At 36.2% G+C, this 14,786-nt stretch overlaps 2 protein-coding genes across 2 annotated transcripts; one reads left to right on the top strand and one right to left on the bottom strand.

The window, feature by feature from the left end:
• The first annotated feature begins 78 nt into the window (after window positions 1-78).
• LOC126592829 (nuclear pore complex protein NUP1-like) lies at window positions 79-4,564 on the top strand. Its single transcript, XM_050258617.1, has 8 exons — window positions 79-498; window positions 787-851; window positions 1,341-1,498; window positions 1,921-2,131; window positions 2,430-2,738; window positions 2,842-2,928; window positions 3,205-3,828; window positions 3,936-4,564. Exons 1-8 carry the CDS (start codon window positions 222-224, stop codon window positions 4,368-4,370), a joined length of 2,166 nt encoding a protein of 721 aa, XP_050114574.1. The 5' UTR covers window positions 79-221; the 3' UTR covers window positions 4,371-4,564.
• A 4,856-nt stretch (window positions 4,565-9,420) lies between these two features.
• On the bottom strand, window positions 9,421-13,538 carry LOC126592821 (axial regulator YABBY 5-like). Its single transcript, XM_050258610.1, has 7 exons — window positions 13,187-13,538; window positions 11,934-12,053; window positions 10,613-10,742; window positions 10,389-10,437; window positions 10,204-10,279; window positions 9,841-9,909; window positions 9,421-9,747 (listed from the first exon to the last, which is right to left on the bottom strand). The coding sequence occupies exons 1-7, from the start codon at window positions 13,259-13,261 to the stop codon at window positions 9,700-9,702; spliced, it is 567 nt and encodes a 188-aa protein (XP_050114567.1). The 5' UTR covers window positions 13,262-13,538; the 3' UTR covers window positions 9,421-9,699.
• Between the last annotated feature and the right edge of the window lie 1,248 nt (window positions 13,539-14,786).

Genomic DNA, 14,786 nt, shown 5'->3' with positions numbered 1-14,786 from the left:
CCCACAAAATCCCAATTAAATACATCTCTAAATAAAAATCCAAAAAAAGAAAAAGAAAACAGGTTTCCGAGTTTCCGCTTCTCATCAGAGAGTCCACAAAGAACAAGGGAAGAACAGTGCTAGTCAAAAAGCGAGAGTTCAACATCGGATCCACCACAAGCTCTGTGCAAAGCACACAGAGGATTAAGGAAGATAGTGAGAGAGAAGAGAGAGAGAGAGGAATGGAGGCCGGCGCCGAAACGGCGCGTTCCGCAGGGCTGTACGGAGAGAGAGGTGCGGGAGGGAAGCTGAGGAAGCCACCGTCTCGAAAGCCGAATAGGACGCCGTATTCCCGTCCGCCTTCGAACCAAGCTGCGATGGGACCGCGGCGGTGGCTGTCAGGTATTGTCGATCCGGCTTATCGGCTGATATCTGGAGGCGCCACTCGGCTCTTCCCCTCTTTCTTCTCCAAATCGAATTCCCTCAATGCCCTACCACCGCCCATTGCCCAGCATCACGGTCAGCCCCAATTCTCTCCCTGTTAGGGTTTTGGACTTTTTGTTCCTTACTTTTTTGGGAATTTATTGGTGTTTTGGTGAATAAAGTTTATTACTTTGTAATTGGATTGACTAAAAGCATTGATTTTGTATGCTTTTTTATGCATTGATTGGATTGTTCCTTTGGTTTTGTTGAATTGATTGGATTTAGTAGTCACTTTATGTTGCTTTTGAATACCCTTTTACTGATTACTGGTTAACATTGTGGATTAGTCTTTGGATTTTAACTCAATGAGTTATTCTGGAGCAGATGAGCAGCACATGGAGACGGAACAAAATGCTATCGCTGATCGTGAGGACAATTCCGAGTTAAATGTGAGGCCTTTTTTCATTTAGTACAACAGTTAGACCACACGGGTTGTATTTTGTGTATACGTAGCAACTTCAGTTTCTGTTTCTCAAGTCACTTTGTGCTTTAGTTTCGGTCATTGGTATAACCGTTGTAATTTTGACGGGTTGCGCATGCGACTGTGTTTTCATATATACGTGATTCTTTCATGCAAAATCTTGTTTATGTGACATTAACAAGTATTCGAATTCAGATTCGTTACCTTTTCATCTGTTATGTTATGTGGTGATAGGTATAAGATTCAGTTTCTCTTTGTTTTTTCTTCTTGTGGTATATATCAAGTACAATTAATTTAGATTATCTTCTGACTGATCTAGGCATACCTAGTTTTTCGCTATTTTGTGTGGTCTTCTTGACAGCTACGGATGGCTATGTCTTTAATTGTATATGATTTTTTTTCCCAGCATCAAAATCGTTTCTTATATTCAATTCTTCTTCGGCGTTTATCTTTGCAGAATGGGATATCCATAATAACTGAAATAGCAGGCCCTAGCAAAACAGCCGATAGATTAAAAAGTGGTTCGGATTTTGAAGGGAATAAGAAGGGTGACCAGTCGGAGGATATTGGACTTTCTGAAATTGAGCAGCTATTGAAGGGGAAAAAGTTTTCTAGGCAAGTTATGCATGTGATGTATTTCTTCCATTTATGATTATAGCTATGCATAAAACATCGATTTTCTAATAGTTTGCCACTAAGATGCTAATGAGTCAAAATGGTGGAGCTTAGTTTTGGTTAAAATGAGTGCTTCTTGTTAATGTGTATAAAGTAGTTTCTTATATGAAAAAGTGTGAATAAAGCGGTTGCTTTCCCACATAGATTGCATTAATGAATAATGGAGAAACCTGTTTCTGATATCAAAACAGTGAATCAGATTCCACCATTATAATTGACCGAAATTCAAGTTTCTCTTCCATTTAAAGATCAGGTTGGAATTTTATTCACTGTGGACACCCATGCATACAGTCATGGTCTTAAAATGCATTATCTTACCAGTCTTTTCTTGCCCTCTCTAAGCTCACTCCATCTTTCTCCAGGAATGAAGTCAATCACTTGATGGAAATTATACATTCGAGGGCTGTTGAACTTCCTAATGTGGATCACAAAAAGAAAAAACAAAGCTTTAGTGCTGCTGAAAAAGCCAAGTGGCCTGTAATTACAGATGATATTCCAAAGTCATCTGAAGAAAAGCAGGAAGACTTGAATAAAGCTATTTGGGCAACCTCAGCCCCTCTACCACAGTCAGCTGTGAGTGTCACTATCATCTTGCTCTGTTTATTGTGACATGTCATCAGGCAGAATCAATTCTGTTACGCATCTACATTTATGTGAAATTGTGAAATTGCACAATCTGTTTTCATTCTGTTTGAGTCTGCATATCCGTGAAAGGGAATTATTTTTTTTCTTATAGAAGTTACAACATATTTGGTAGGTAAGTATTAACTTATTAATACACTGAATTTTTATTTTTTATTTTTTTTATATTTGTGGATTGTAGTTCACTTATATTCTTAGATGACTCTATTATTTCTCTTAAAATTTTCAGATGCGAGATCAAGTTGGTGCTTCACCTGTTGATATTGCAAGAGCGTTTATGGGAAGCAGAACATCAGAAATTGATCCTTCGTCTAAGAATGCAGTGTCAAGAGATGAAATGGCCACACTGCATGGCGATGAGTTCTCTTCCAAACCATTTTTTCCAACACCATCTAAACCATCGGCGTGCTGGCCTGGTTCTATGGTACAGGATTGGCGTGATTATTCAACTCCACAGACTGAAAGAGGCAGATTTGGCCTTCATAATCTTCCTCGAACTCCTTATTCTAGAACTATCCCTTCAAAATCCAAATCCAAGGTATGTTAAAGGTCTTGATACTTGTTTTGATTTCTAACATTTTGATTCTAGTAGACAGACTTTGTGCTTCAGATGGTAATTTTGCTTTATTGCATGTCATCAGTTAACTCAATTACAAGGTGGTGATGATAAAGCCCCAAGAACTGTATTTACTCCATTGAAACAATCGCAGACTCCTATATATGGGAAGGTAAATTTACATATCAGTGATCATTGCCAATGGTTACATTACAAGTATTGTTGATTACTCAGATTAGGAAATTGATTTTAAGTTAGATTTTGGCATCACAGAACGTGTTTGTTTCTGTAGTTGCCAGTGCACGTGTGCAAATAGTTTTTTGATATCCAGCATACATTTATAGTCAAGTTTAATATGTAATTTTGCATGATAATTGACGTTCTTATAATCATGTTTTTGGCCTCAACTTGATTGTTTATGTATTTGTGTTTCAATGCATTGGTGAAGCCAAGGGGTGATACATTGGATGGTGGCTATGGATCAGCTGGACCAATTCGCAGGTTACGACATAAATCTGCTGCGCAAACTCCTGCTAGAGGATCTCCTTATGTCCATTCCTCTTCATTTGGGCCTTCACGGGTGGAGAACTCCAGTGCTACCAAAGGCTTCTTGCCTGCCACCAAGAATTTTGAACTTGGAGGATTAAGTGGGAACTCCCAAACCCAATCATCACACAGGAAGTCTTCCAGGTTTGGTGTGCCAACTGTTCATCCAGAGTCTAGTCAGATTGCTAGGACAATCTTGGAGCACATTGATAGAAACCCTCCCACTCCTAAAGAGAAGTCAGAAGAGTTAAAGCTAGCCTTTGCATGGAAGAAAACCCCGTCTTCTGGTGTTTCTTCAGTCAACCAGAATGGACATGATAGCTTACCTCTTGTAGGAGGGTTCAATTCTCGTAAACTCATGAATCAAGATAACCAGAAAACTTCTGCACATGAGAATGCTGACAAGGGGAATTCTCTGTTTAAGATTCCACCTGTGCAGAACACTACAAAAGCCACGGCTGTTGCAAACAATATCACTGCTGGTGATGGGAGGGATGGAAGATCTCTGAACAAGATTACACATGAGGTGTTTATTCCTTACCCATTGTCTCAAAAGCAATATTGCCTTATGGTGCTAGTCTGCTAGAGCTATACGAACATAACAGAAATAGATCTAACTAAACTAATTTGCAGGATTTTTCGAAGTTTGCTTCATCTGGCTCTGAGGTACTAGATCAACAAAAGAAGCCTGCATCTCAATCTTCAGGGGCTAAACGTGCGTTTCCTTCTATATCCGTTGACAAGCCCGAATCAAAATGGACATTTTCTTCTGATAGTAGCTCTGGCTTCAGTTTCCCTGTCTCTACATCGTCTGAAGTGTTTTCCGAACTACCGACACCATCCCTTATGCCATCTTTCCTGGCAAGCAGTCAGCATCAGTCCAACGAAGATGGATACGCTGTTCCTACTTACGATTTTGGATCCAAGAAGTCTGATCCCCTTGTGTTTACATTCCCTTCTACAAGTGCGGAAATTCAGAACGATGCTTCAGATATTAAGTTCCGCATTGGATCAGATGAGCCGAAGTTGTCTTTCGGTTCAATAGGCAAAGATGCCATCTGTTATTAACTAATAGGAAGGCACATTAGCATTTCTTTTCGAGTATAGCTTTAAGATTTTCGCAAGGGTTTTGTCTACCTAAACCCATGCCTCATTGTACCTTGGAATTGGAGTGAAATTGCGGGACAAGTAGTTTAGTAGTGAGTTTGAATTTCCCTCACTCAAACAGTCATATTGGGAATGAATTGGTGGGTTTTGGCTAATTTTCCTTGTTTGCTTGTACCCCTAGATGTTTACTACTTTTAGAGCACTTCCACACTTTAGGGCAATAATTGTCCGCCCAATTAGGTTGCCTATTGTATTATCCTTAAGTACATCTCTTCTCTATAAAATAAAAGGAAAACTAATGAAAATGGCTTGAAAACTTTGAGTTTTAATGATAAGGACAAAATAAAGGATAAAGTGAATAGTACCATGATTGACTTTTAATTTTAGTGTAAAAATGTGGTTTTTCGTTAAAGTGAACAGTACCGGGTGTTTTTCGTTAAAGTTCCCTAAAATAAATTGCCGCAATTGGTATTAAAAAAACTGATATTATTTTATTATTAATTTTATTTTTTTCTCACTCTTTTTTTCTCTTTTCTTTCTTCCTATGTCTTGAAACCTCTCCCTCTTTTTCTCCATCCCCCTCCCAATCCCTCCCCAGTAGCAACAGCGGTGGCGGCTTCGCCTCATTCCTCAACCTTCTTCACTTCAAACCACAACTCACCATGGAACTCGACCTTAATTAGAGTTTTCGAACCAGCACGACAGTAGTGTAAATTGTAACAATAATGTTATTCTTACCATGTTTTTGTACCACAATTGTATACCACCTTAGATGGCATCTGATGTGGACAACCACATCATTTAAATTAATTAGCATTTAATTTTCATTAAAAAACTATTCAATTAATCAATAACTAATAAAATGATGGTTAATTAAATGATAATTGTGGTATACGAGGAGTCTCATCCTTCCTTCCCCTTTCAATTCTTCTTCCTTTCCCTTTCTTTTTCACGCCAGTTTTTTTTATTAATTTTTGTTGATTTCCATGATTATGATTAAGCTTTATAGAATTCACTCGTATACCGTAATCACCATATATTGATTTCTAACTCCAGACTCATGCCCCTTAGTCCCAATCCTCATTCTACTTCAAGTATTTCCGTCTCCGATGTTCATTGGTACACCATGGTTGTTCATCTAGTGATTTTTTTTGTCTTCTTCTAAAAAAAATTAAAAATAAATTGTGGTTTAAAAGAAGGATTTCATTGAATAACGCATATTAGCTTTCATGAGAATTAGGAGTCAAATTCAAATTTGTTTATCGGATTAGGGTTCATACCCAATTAAGTTATTAACGCCAGTGGGAGACTTGAAGTCTACAATTTTCCTTATTTAAGTGTATTAATTAATAAGAAAATTGAAATTGAAATTAAATGATGTGGCTTGTCTAACTCATCTGCCACCTAAGATGGTAAAAAAATATGGTATAAAATTGTGGTAAGAATAGCATTACTCAAATTGTAATGGATACTTGACAACACATAGAAGGGCATTTAATTTGATGTGGTGAGAGAGCCAGCGCATGGATCAGCCTCTGCAGAAGCATAGAGAGTCGCATGATGTTTTAATTTCAAAAGTCAGCGTAATTGATCATGAATGTCCTTCAAATGGTCCTGCGTTATGTCTCTCATCCTGTTTCTTTTATGATATGATTGAACAATCAACATGCATACATGGTAGGTGAATTGAAGCACTCATGACTCACAACTGTGTGTACATTACCTACATATAAAGATAAGTTATATATGCTAGCATGCATCAGTTGCCTTAAGAGTGCATGTGGGTTGTTGATGCGTTCAGAAACTCACTGACATCAACGACCTACAATAACTTGCGTATGTGTGAAGAATTGTGTTGTGGCTCGTGAATGACTGTGGTCCGGTGATGCGGGGAACCAACTCTTGCATCAACGACCCACATTAATTCTCGTATGTGTGGACGAGTGATGCTAGGGTTTCCGACAAACGTACTTGTCAAAATTTGTCACCACACACATTGGACAAATGGGAGATAGAGAATTTATTGTAATGAACAAATGCATTCCAGACACGGAACAAGATGCCATAGGAATCACATGTTGCCTCAGTTTTTCGTATTGAAGAAACTTTAGTCGTCTTTAGCCTTCTCTTCTCTCTCTATCATTTTCAGCTTACTAGCCAGTCACTCACCCTGTGGGGCCCACCTTCGTGATCATCATGAACCTCATGATATGGTATGGGGTCCCGCAGCACGTAAATTAGGGTTGGAAACCCCTCCCCTCGGAGGACACCAACATTCCAAACGAGAGAGAGAGAGAGAGAGAGAGAGAGAGAGAGAGAGAGCGGAAGGGAAGGGGGGGAAGTCAGAGGTGAAATGACAATGAAATGAGATGAATGCTTAACAGGCATGAAATTGACGTTTCAGATTCTAAATGTCAGAAATGTGGGAGGGCGTCAGAGCTGAGCGGCAACCTCTCAGCCGTATTACTCTGCCCACCCCACCACCACCAGCTCCACCATATTGTACTATATGTATAAAATATATATTTCCCGTTACCTTCTTTTACAAAAAAAAAAAAAAGGGAAAAATGAAAACTTGCCAGCTTGCGGAAATCTACCGTAACCCACTTCAAGATCCGCAGGACATCCAATGGTCCCCTCTTCAATATCTACCACCCCAACCCTAGATATTTCACTCCCTTCTTCTTCTAAATTTTCTTAAATTGGGCTGGTTAGTGTCATTACAATCTAGTAATACCATTATTCTTCACTTATAATACGAGGTCTCAAGTTCAACTTTCATGATTGACGAGTTCGATACTTAATTATAGTTAGCCTGAACTCTAACCCCTTAATGTCGCTTGTATCAAAAGCTAGCTTCTTACCTCATTTATCAAACGAGTCATTCTTCATCCGTGCAAATAATGATTGCAAATATAACTCATCAAAAATATAAAAAGAAAAAGTTTTTTCACATGTGTCAAACTGTATAATTACCATGAACATAAAAGTCTTACTTTCAAAGATAAAACTCATTATTATTGACTAAATAAGATCAAAGTTGGAAGCAACTCCTTGAAGAAATTAAATAAGAAATTTTTTTTAAAGTGCTTCCTGATGATCGCTAACAAGCTTTAGTGCTTTGGCTCAGAACCAAAATGGTGGTCCATGAATTCCTTTTCACAGAGGGTCATAATATTTATGAGTTGTTTGCAGTCCATGCTTGGACAGACAATGGCTTTTCTTAGATATTTGCCTTCTTTTAATTTTGAAAGAAGAAAAAAATGAAGGGAAATAATACCCTTTAATTTCTCTTTCCCCATCATCACATTACATGCAATAATTCAGAAGGAAATTTGGACAAATTATGTAAGGTCCTGGTAGCTTTAGCTTGTTGATATGCTTGCTGCACGGTTGGAATTTTACTCTCAAACCATGTGTCTTCAACCAAGGGTACAATAGGGACACGTGTGAGTCTGTATGGATATAAAGTGGTTTTTGCAGTAAAAGGATCCTCGGATCCTTTTCTTAGGGATCTAGGAAACCCGTGATCGTGATCGTTCATCGTACATCGTGCGGTCAGAAATCATTTCAAAATTTAAAATTTAAAATTAAATATAAATAGTACTTAACAAAAACTAATTGCACGATGTACGATGAACAGTCACGATCACGTGATCCCTAAGATTCCCAGGAAAAGGATCCGTCCGTTTTTGCAGATGATGACTAGCTATTAGGTCTAGCTGCAGTGAAACATAAGCAGATTGCTAACTACAATTAATCATATACCCCTTATACTTCAATTTTCTCACATATTTCTTCTTAAAGTTTTGAAAGTGTAGCAATATATATCTTGTCTAATAAATTATTTGAATTTTTGTTAAATTCACGACATGGTATGCAAAAAATTCGTAATTGGGCAAATTGATACAATTTTAAAAATTTAGAGGGCAACTCCCATTTCGAAAATCACCTCACCCTTGGGAGTGTAAATTGTAGTTAGCCCTTAAAGTTCACTTCAAAAGAAAGAAGTAGTTTACATGGATGAGTTTAGTTTTGAATAAATAATTGATGAGGTTTACACATTTTCGTTTGTAAGCCAAGCTAAAAAAAAATTAGTAAAACCCTCTTTGTATTGTAAGTTTGAGATATATACCATTATACCAAGGAGGAGGATTGGAGAATGTGTTTATAAATCTTGGACATGGGATTCTTAAACTTATTAAAACTATTACTTCTTCTTTTTTTTCCTGAAGTGAGCGTGACCAAACACACATTTTATTTGTGAATAATGTTAGTAGATCAAATTTTTAAACCAAATTTATAAAATCATGTGAGTGTTACCAATAGGAAATAAACACGTTAATCAATACTTAAATAATAATCCAATTATCATCAACAATGTCATATAATTTACCAAATTGATCTAAATAATTAATCTTCCAAGAATTACCCTTTAGTTGTAGGTCAATGCTTCTTTTTTTTTTTTTTTTTTTTTTTTTTTAAAAGAGAAAGGAGCCATAGTAGAACGTGAAAAGCTTTAAAATTTAACCCTGAACTTAACCAAGAAACATATATAGGCTAAGCCTACCCAACAAATTAACATATATACGTAGTTCTCCTATATATGCCATGCACGGGCTACAAATTAAGCGTGTTAATATGATGATAAAGTTTTAACAAAAGTATGATGTTTAATAAAGTCCATTTCCATTAATGGAATGATGTACTTCGTAAACATATATTATAGTACGTGGTCACAATTCTGCATAAATATACTAACTCTGCATAAATATACCAGCTCTGCATGTTCCAAACTGTACACTAAGTAATATATATATATTGATAGGGAAATGACTTTCACACTCCTTTTTAGGTTTGGCCATTGAATTGAATAAATTAAATAAAATCAACAGTCAAGATTAAATAAGAATGTGTAAGAGGCTAAAAATTGTGTGTGTTTTTCTTTTCCCTATTGATATAGAAGAGAATATATTACGTCGACTTTGTCATTATAAGGAAGCGATCAAAGTTAACAAAAAGGAAATTTATTTAATATAATGTCATTGTGTCATTAGGAAATCAAAGATTGATGAAGATGACAAATTAAATTAAGCAAAGCAGCGTATTACTTAATTTTAAGTCACGTAGCAAAAGAAACCCTAATAAGGGGGACTTGACAAGTACAAAGAAGAAGGATATTGAAATGTCCTTATAAAGAAACAACCCAGTAGATCAGTCAAGGCAATTCTTGTATACTAAGAACAACTTTGATATGACCGAGTGTCTTTGCCTGAAATTATCGTGGCCATCAGTTATTCAGTAGTGCAGCCCTTGACATAAGATGTTTCTCAGGGTCCTGCAACATATATATTTTTTATTTTAATAAAAAAATTAATTAGGCCAAGGAAGTAGTTTAGAAACACATAAATTAGTGAAATTAATTACTTACATTGTCCAGCTTAGCCTGATTGTTGGCCTCCAACATCAGCCCAAAATGAATATGAGGGAAGTGCGCCCACTAATTAAAAAGAAAGAAAGAACAAGTTCATCAATATTGCTTACATAATCTAAAAAACAACTAGTAGAGTAGGATTCTCTCCACTATAAATCTCTTCTCCTTCCCTCCCCTCTCACTTTTCTCTTTGTCTTTCTCTCTATAAAGAAATCAACATAAAATGTTGACATGACTTAATTGTAACCGTTCAAATAGGTGAGGACCGAAGATAAGAAAATTTGAAGGGGATATAATCCTACTTAGTTTTTTTTTTTTTTGGTCAATTCCTACTTAGTTTGCAAATGCATGTCCACTTACATTTTTGGCAGCAGTGCTGAAAGCCTCTCTATGGCTAATATCTGGATTATTAGCCTTGATCCTCTGAATCTCCTCCCTATCAATGTAATAAATCAATACTCATATTTTTAATTAATTATAAGCAAAACAAATTAAAAGAAAAGAAAATTTAAAATATTAGGTATAAATTATAATGGTTTAGTTACTTTATGAACTGGTTATATGCAGAAGGTACACGTTGCCTCTTCTCGGGAGCTGAAATGGAAAATAACAACTCAGACCATTTTTATCAGTATGTATTCTAGCAACAGTCGACACTAGACTACACAGAGGCACGCAAACACATTAGCAATAAAAGAGAGGCATATATATTATATGCATAATTATCTTTTATTTTTACAAATTATGGGATGATTAATTGATGACTCACGTCGGTTCACACCCCTTTCCTCAGTGAGATGATCTGAAGTTGGGTCTCTGGTTGCATTCTTCTTGTTGCATTTGGAAGAGGAGCCCGAATCAATCCGGTAATTCTGAGAGTTATAGTTGTAGTTTTGTGCCTAAAAGTAAATAAATGCATAACACAAAAACAAGGAGATCAATTTTTTTTTTTTATAAGAACGGTATTCATTAGTTAAACTGCAACAGTTGAAAACATCAAATATATACATAGCTTTTAATTGAATACCAACCATGAAATTAAATAAGGAGGCAGATTGCTATTTTGTACGGTCATGGTTAAATTACGTCAATATTTTATATTGATTTTTTTATAAAAATAATAAGAGAAAAAACATTAAAAATATAAAATATTGACGTGACTTAACCGTGACCCCACAAATAGAAAAGGATGAAAAAGGCACCCAAACGGACAGACAATCTGCCTCCATTAGATAAACCTAAGAAACCAGTTTTTTATATATACATAACTTTTCTAGTTTTTTTTTTTTTTCCGATTAATATAGGGCTAGTTAGCTACCCTGCCAGGTGGCCGGGCTCGGTTTTTTTTAAGGGGGAGAGGGGAGCACGAAAAGAAAAGCAGCACTGATAGGACTGATTCAGTTAAGACTGTCATATAAAATAAAGCATATAAAACCCAGATTGACAGTTGGTTTGAAAAGAAATAAAAAAACTCTGTAAGGTTTGTGTTTGCACAGTAGAGGACAAAGTTGATGGAAAATAAACCATTGAACTTAAGAACCCTGTCATTTAATCGTGTCAATCAAATCAAGCAAAAGAAAAGGAGACTATAAAATGCTGATTAAGGGTTAGATGGGAGAGATATTTTTGGTGTATAAAAAATTGTACATCGGTGTTACCATTTTACCAAACTAATAAGCTGCCTTTCATTAAATATTATTAAAAATATAATAATTATAGTGTCTACACATATTATGTTAAACATGAAGTGATCAGATAGACAAACAAAAAATTCTCGTCAGGAGGGTTCAAGCCCTGACCTCCACCTATTAATAAAGCAAAAGTTTAGGTGTTGGGCTATGGGTTATGGCGGCTGCTGTCTGAGCAACCTAGCTAGTTTTTCTGCACTACTGCAAAATGCTTTGAAATACTCGATCTATGTTAGATCCTCGAGTCTTCGGTTTCCTAAAAAAAGAAGTAACACCCAGAAGAAGCTAGACCTAGATTTCAGAGGCGGTTCTTGTATTAAGTCTTTTAATTGAATGATTAATTATTTTCTTGGAATTACTAAATAATAAATAAATCAATAAATAAATGGGCGAAAAGCACACCTGAACATCTTGCCAGGACGGTGACTGAAAGGCAGCGGCCATGTTCACGGACCATAAATTGGTGCAGTGCCCGCATCGGACGGTCACAATGTCAAATAGGCTGCTGCATGGAACACTCACCTGCAGACACAAATCATCACCTCTATATGAGCCCATTTATAAAGTATGCATCATCTTAGTTATATGTTTCTCAACTCGTTAACTTCACCCAAAAATTATCATACACCGATTTAAAAGCTGCGCATCAGGACTGCATGAGTAACCCGGATCAAAGTAAATGCAAAGATGCATTTCTCAGAAATTAATAGAAGAAGAAAGTACGAATTGGGTACTGCTAGATAGAAAATGAATTATTTATTTGGGGTAATTGTATGAAAAGGTGTAAATTTGATTACAAATTATTTATAAGCACTAAACCCTAATTTTTCCCCTTAAAAACACATAATAAAGGAGATTAGGTGAGATTCGAAAACCTAAAGATGGAGAAGAAAAAGTGTGTTCCTTTCCAACTGATTGCTATAAGGGGAGTTTTCTTAGGAAAGAACATAATAGATAGTGCCAGAAGAAAGCTTCATTTTCTGTTTTCACCATCAGGTTATCAGAAATAAAAGAAGGTAATGAGTTTGGACGAGACGATGCAGTGTTTTTAGAAACGAAAAAGGTCACAAAGTGAGGAAATCAAAGGGAGGACTTGTCTTCGTCAGTGGATTATCCTCAAACCCTCTTGTTTCTTACGTTAAAAAGAAGCACCACTAACTTATAACTACAAAACACAAATTAAACAATCAACTCTCTCTCTCTCTCTAGAGTCTAGATCTCTCCCTCTCTCTCTGTGTGGTCTTAAGCGTTTCAGGAGGACCTTCAGGTATGATGACTTTTCTTTGACTGCAAAAAAAGAAAAGTAAAGTCCAACGATGGAGACCTGACTATATACGTACCCTAGCTCGCTGATTAAAAAAGAAACCCTGTTTGTAAAACTATTAAATTGCGTACTATTCGATTTCACCACTGAAATAAATTATAACACTAAACCCTGATCACAAATCAACCCAAGCCTGCTGTTCAATTTCTCAGGATCGGCTTTGTTTTTTCTTCTTGTATATATGCTAGAAGGATATTTGGAAGAAATAAGATAGGCAGTGGGTCTTGAGAAGATCACTGAAAAGCAGATCTCCCATTAAAGAAAGAAGAAAGAGGAAAACGTCATAGATATGTATGAATAGATAGATAGATAGATAGATAGAGATCGATACCGCGAGAACAATACTGCAAAAGTTGCAAGGGATGTAACAGAGTTGCTCAGTCGCAACATCGACGCAGCTCGTCATGTCGCTTAGTTATGATCACCTGGATGCAGTTATCACCGAATTAAGAAACTCCTCCTTTCCTTGAACAAACCAAGCTCAGCAGCTTTTACAAATTGCACTTTCTTCTTTCTCAACCACTCCTTGCTTTGTAGATAGGTTATATACTTTCACTCGATACCTCAATGGCTAACATATATAGAGCTAGAAATTTAGAGAGAGAGAGAAAGAGGGGTAGGAGGGTAAGGTAAGTGGTAAGGGGTGAGGGGTAAGGAAGTATAATGATTAAAAAAAAGTGGGTTATGAAGTGGCGAGGGCAGGCAAGGAATGCTGGGACCGGGATTGGAAAGCAAAAGTGGGTTTTATGGAAAACCGGGTTTTGATTTATTGGACAACATATGCTATTCAGGTACTACCGTAGGATATCTAGCTAACTATCTATTTGAGTTGAGACTTGACAGAGTTATATGAGAGGGAGTACTTTTGGATGCATATTGCCTAATCTGTTTATGATGCATGTTAACTATTTCTGATCCAATATAGAGTGTGAGTGTGACCACTCCTTCTTCCTTATTAAAAAAACTTATATGAAATGAATTCAACGTTTACCATAACGTCTTTATTACAGTCATTAAAACAAAACTACATATGATAATGAACACGTTTTATATAAATTGCTCTCCCTCATTTTCCTCTTGCTAAGTTTAAAGTTCTAAGTGAATTCCAACTACAATCATCGTAATTCAGCTTCGTTTGTTTTAGAGTGACTCCTGCACTAATATTAGCTAATCATTATTTTTTGGACTAATTATAGTGGGTAAATTACACTGTGCCCCCTCATGTTTTGGTGCAATTTCATATATTCGTTAGTCAAACCGTTAGTTTGATTGTTAAATAATGATGTGGCATTTGTAAGACCCACATTTTTGCTGACGTGGATTTCACTAACATGCCACATAGGAAAGAAAATAGGGTAAATTACACAAAACTATCTTTACTATTGGGTCAGTCATAGTTTCATGCCTCATCTTTAAAAAAATGTCAATGTCATACCTCATCTACGAATTTATTACAATTTCATACATTCCGTCAGTTGTCTGTCAATTCCTCTGTTAAATGCTAACGTGGCTTGAGACGGGACCCACTTTCTATTAAAAAACTGATTAAATATTTTAAAAAGGGACACTTAGTTTCCAGTCCCTCTTGATCATATATTATAGACTCACATCTTATTAGTTTAAAAACTTTGATTCAAGTCCTCCATTTATTACATTGTGATAAATTACATTCTGCTAGCTCACCTTAACGATGAACATATATGCACCTTAAATTACTAACCTTTCCACTGAGACCTCCAAATTATCCAATCTAATTAACCTCCAAATTATCCCAAATTTATTTCACATATCAGTGATATTAGGCACACCAAATATCAGTTTAATTTGATTTTCAAATTTGAAATAATCTGCACTGCTTACAACCTAGCCAACTAGAACCCACACACAATTTTCTTCTGTAAAATCACCCAAGCAATCCAAAAGTTGATTAG

Source organism: Malus sylvestris, chromosome 2, assembly GCF_916048215.2.
Source record: "Malus sylvestris chromosome 2, drMalSylv7.2, whole genome shotgun sequence".
Taxonomy (NCBI): domain Eukaryota; kingdom Viridiplantae; phylum Streptophyta; class Magnoliopsida; order Rosales; family Rosaceae; genus Malus; species Malus sylvestris.
Note: the sequence above shows the minus strand (reverse complement) of the source record. Positions and strands in the feature narration are given on the sequence as shown.

Excerpts from the sequence above, each read along its gene's own strand:
- LOC126592829 (XM_050258617.1), top strand. The coding sequence starts at position 222 with ATGGAGGCCGGCGCCGAAACGGCGCGTTCCGCAGGGCTGTACGGAGAG. Across the intron at positions 2,739-2,841 it reads CTTCAAAATCCAAATCCAAG|TTAACTCAATTACAAGGTGG; the intron begins GTATGTTAAAGG and ends GCATGTCATCAG. Across the intron at positions 2,929-3,204 it reads AGACTCCTATATATGGGAAG|CCAAGGGGTGATACATTGGA; the intron begins GTAAATTTACAT and ends GCATTGGTGAAG.
- LOC126592821 (XM_050258610.1), bottom strand. The coding sequence starts at position 13,261 with ATGACGAGCTGCGTCGATGTTGCGACTGAGCAACTCTGTTACATCCCT. Across the intron at positions 12,054-13,186 it reads TTTGCAGTATTGTTCTCGCG|GTGAGTGTTCCATGCAGCAG; the intron begins GTATCGATCTCT and ends TTGTGTCTGCAG. Across the intron at positions 10,280-10,388 it reads GCATATAACCAGTTCATAAA|GGAGGAGATTCAGAGGATCA; the intron begins GTAACTAAACCA and ends TTACATTGATAG.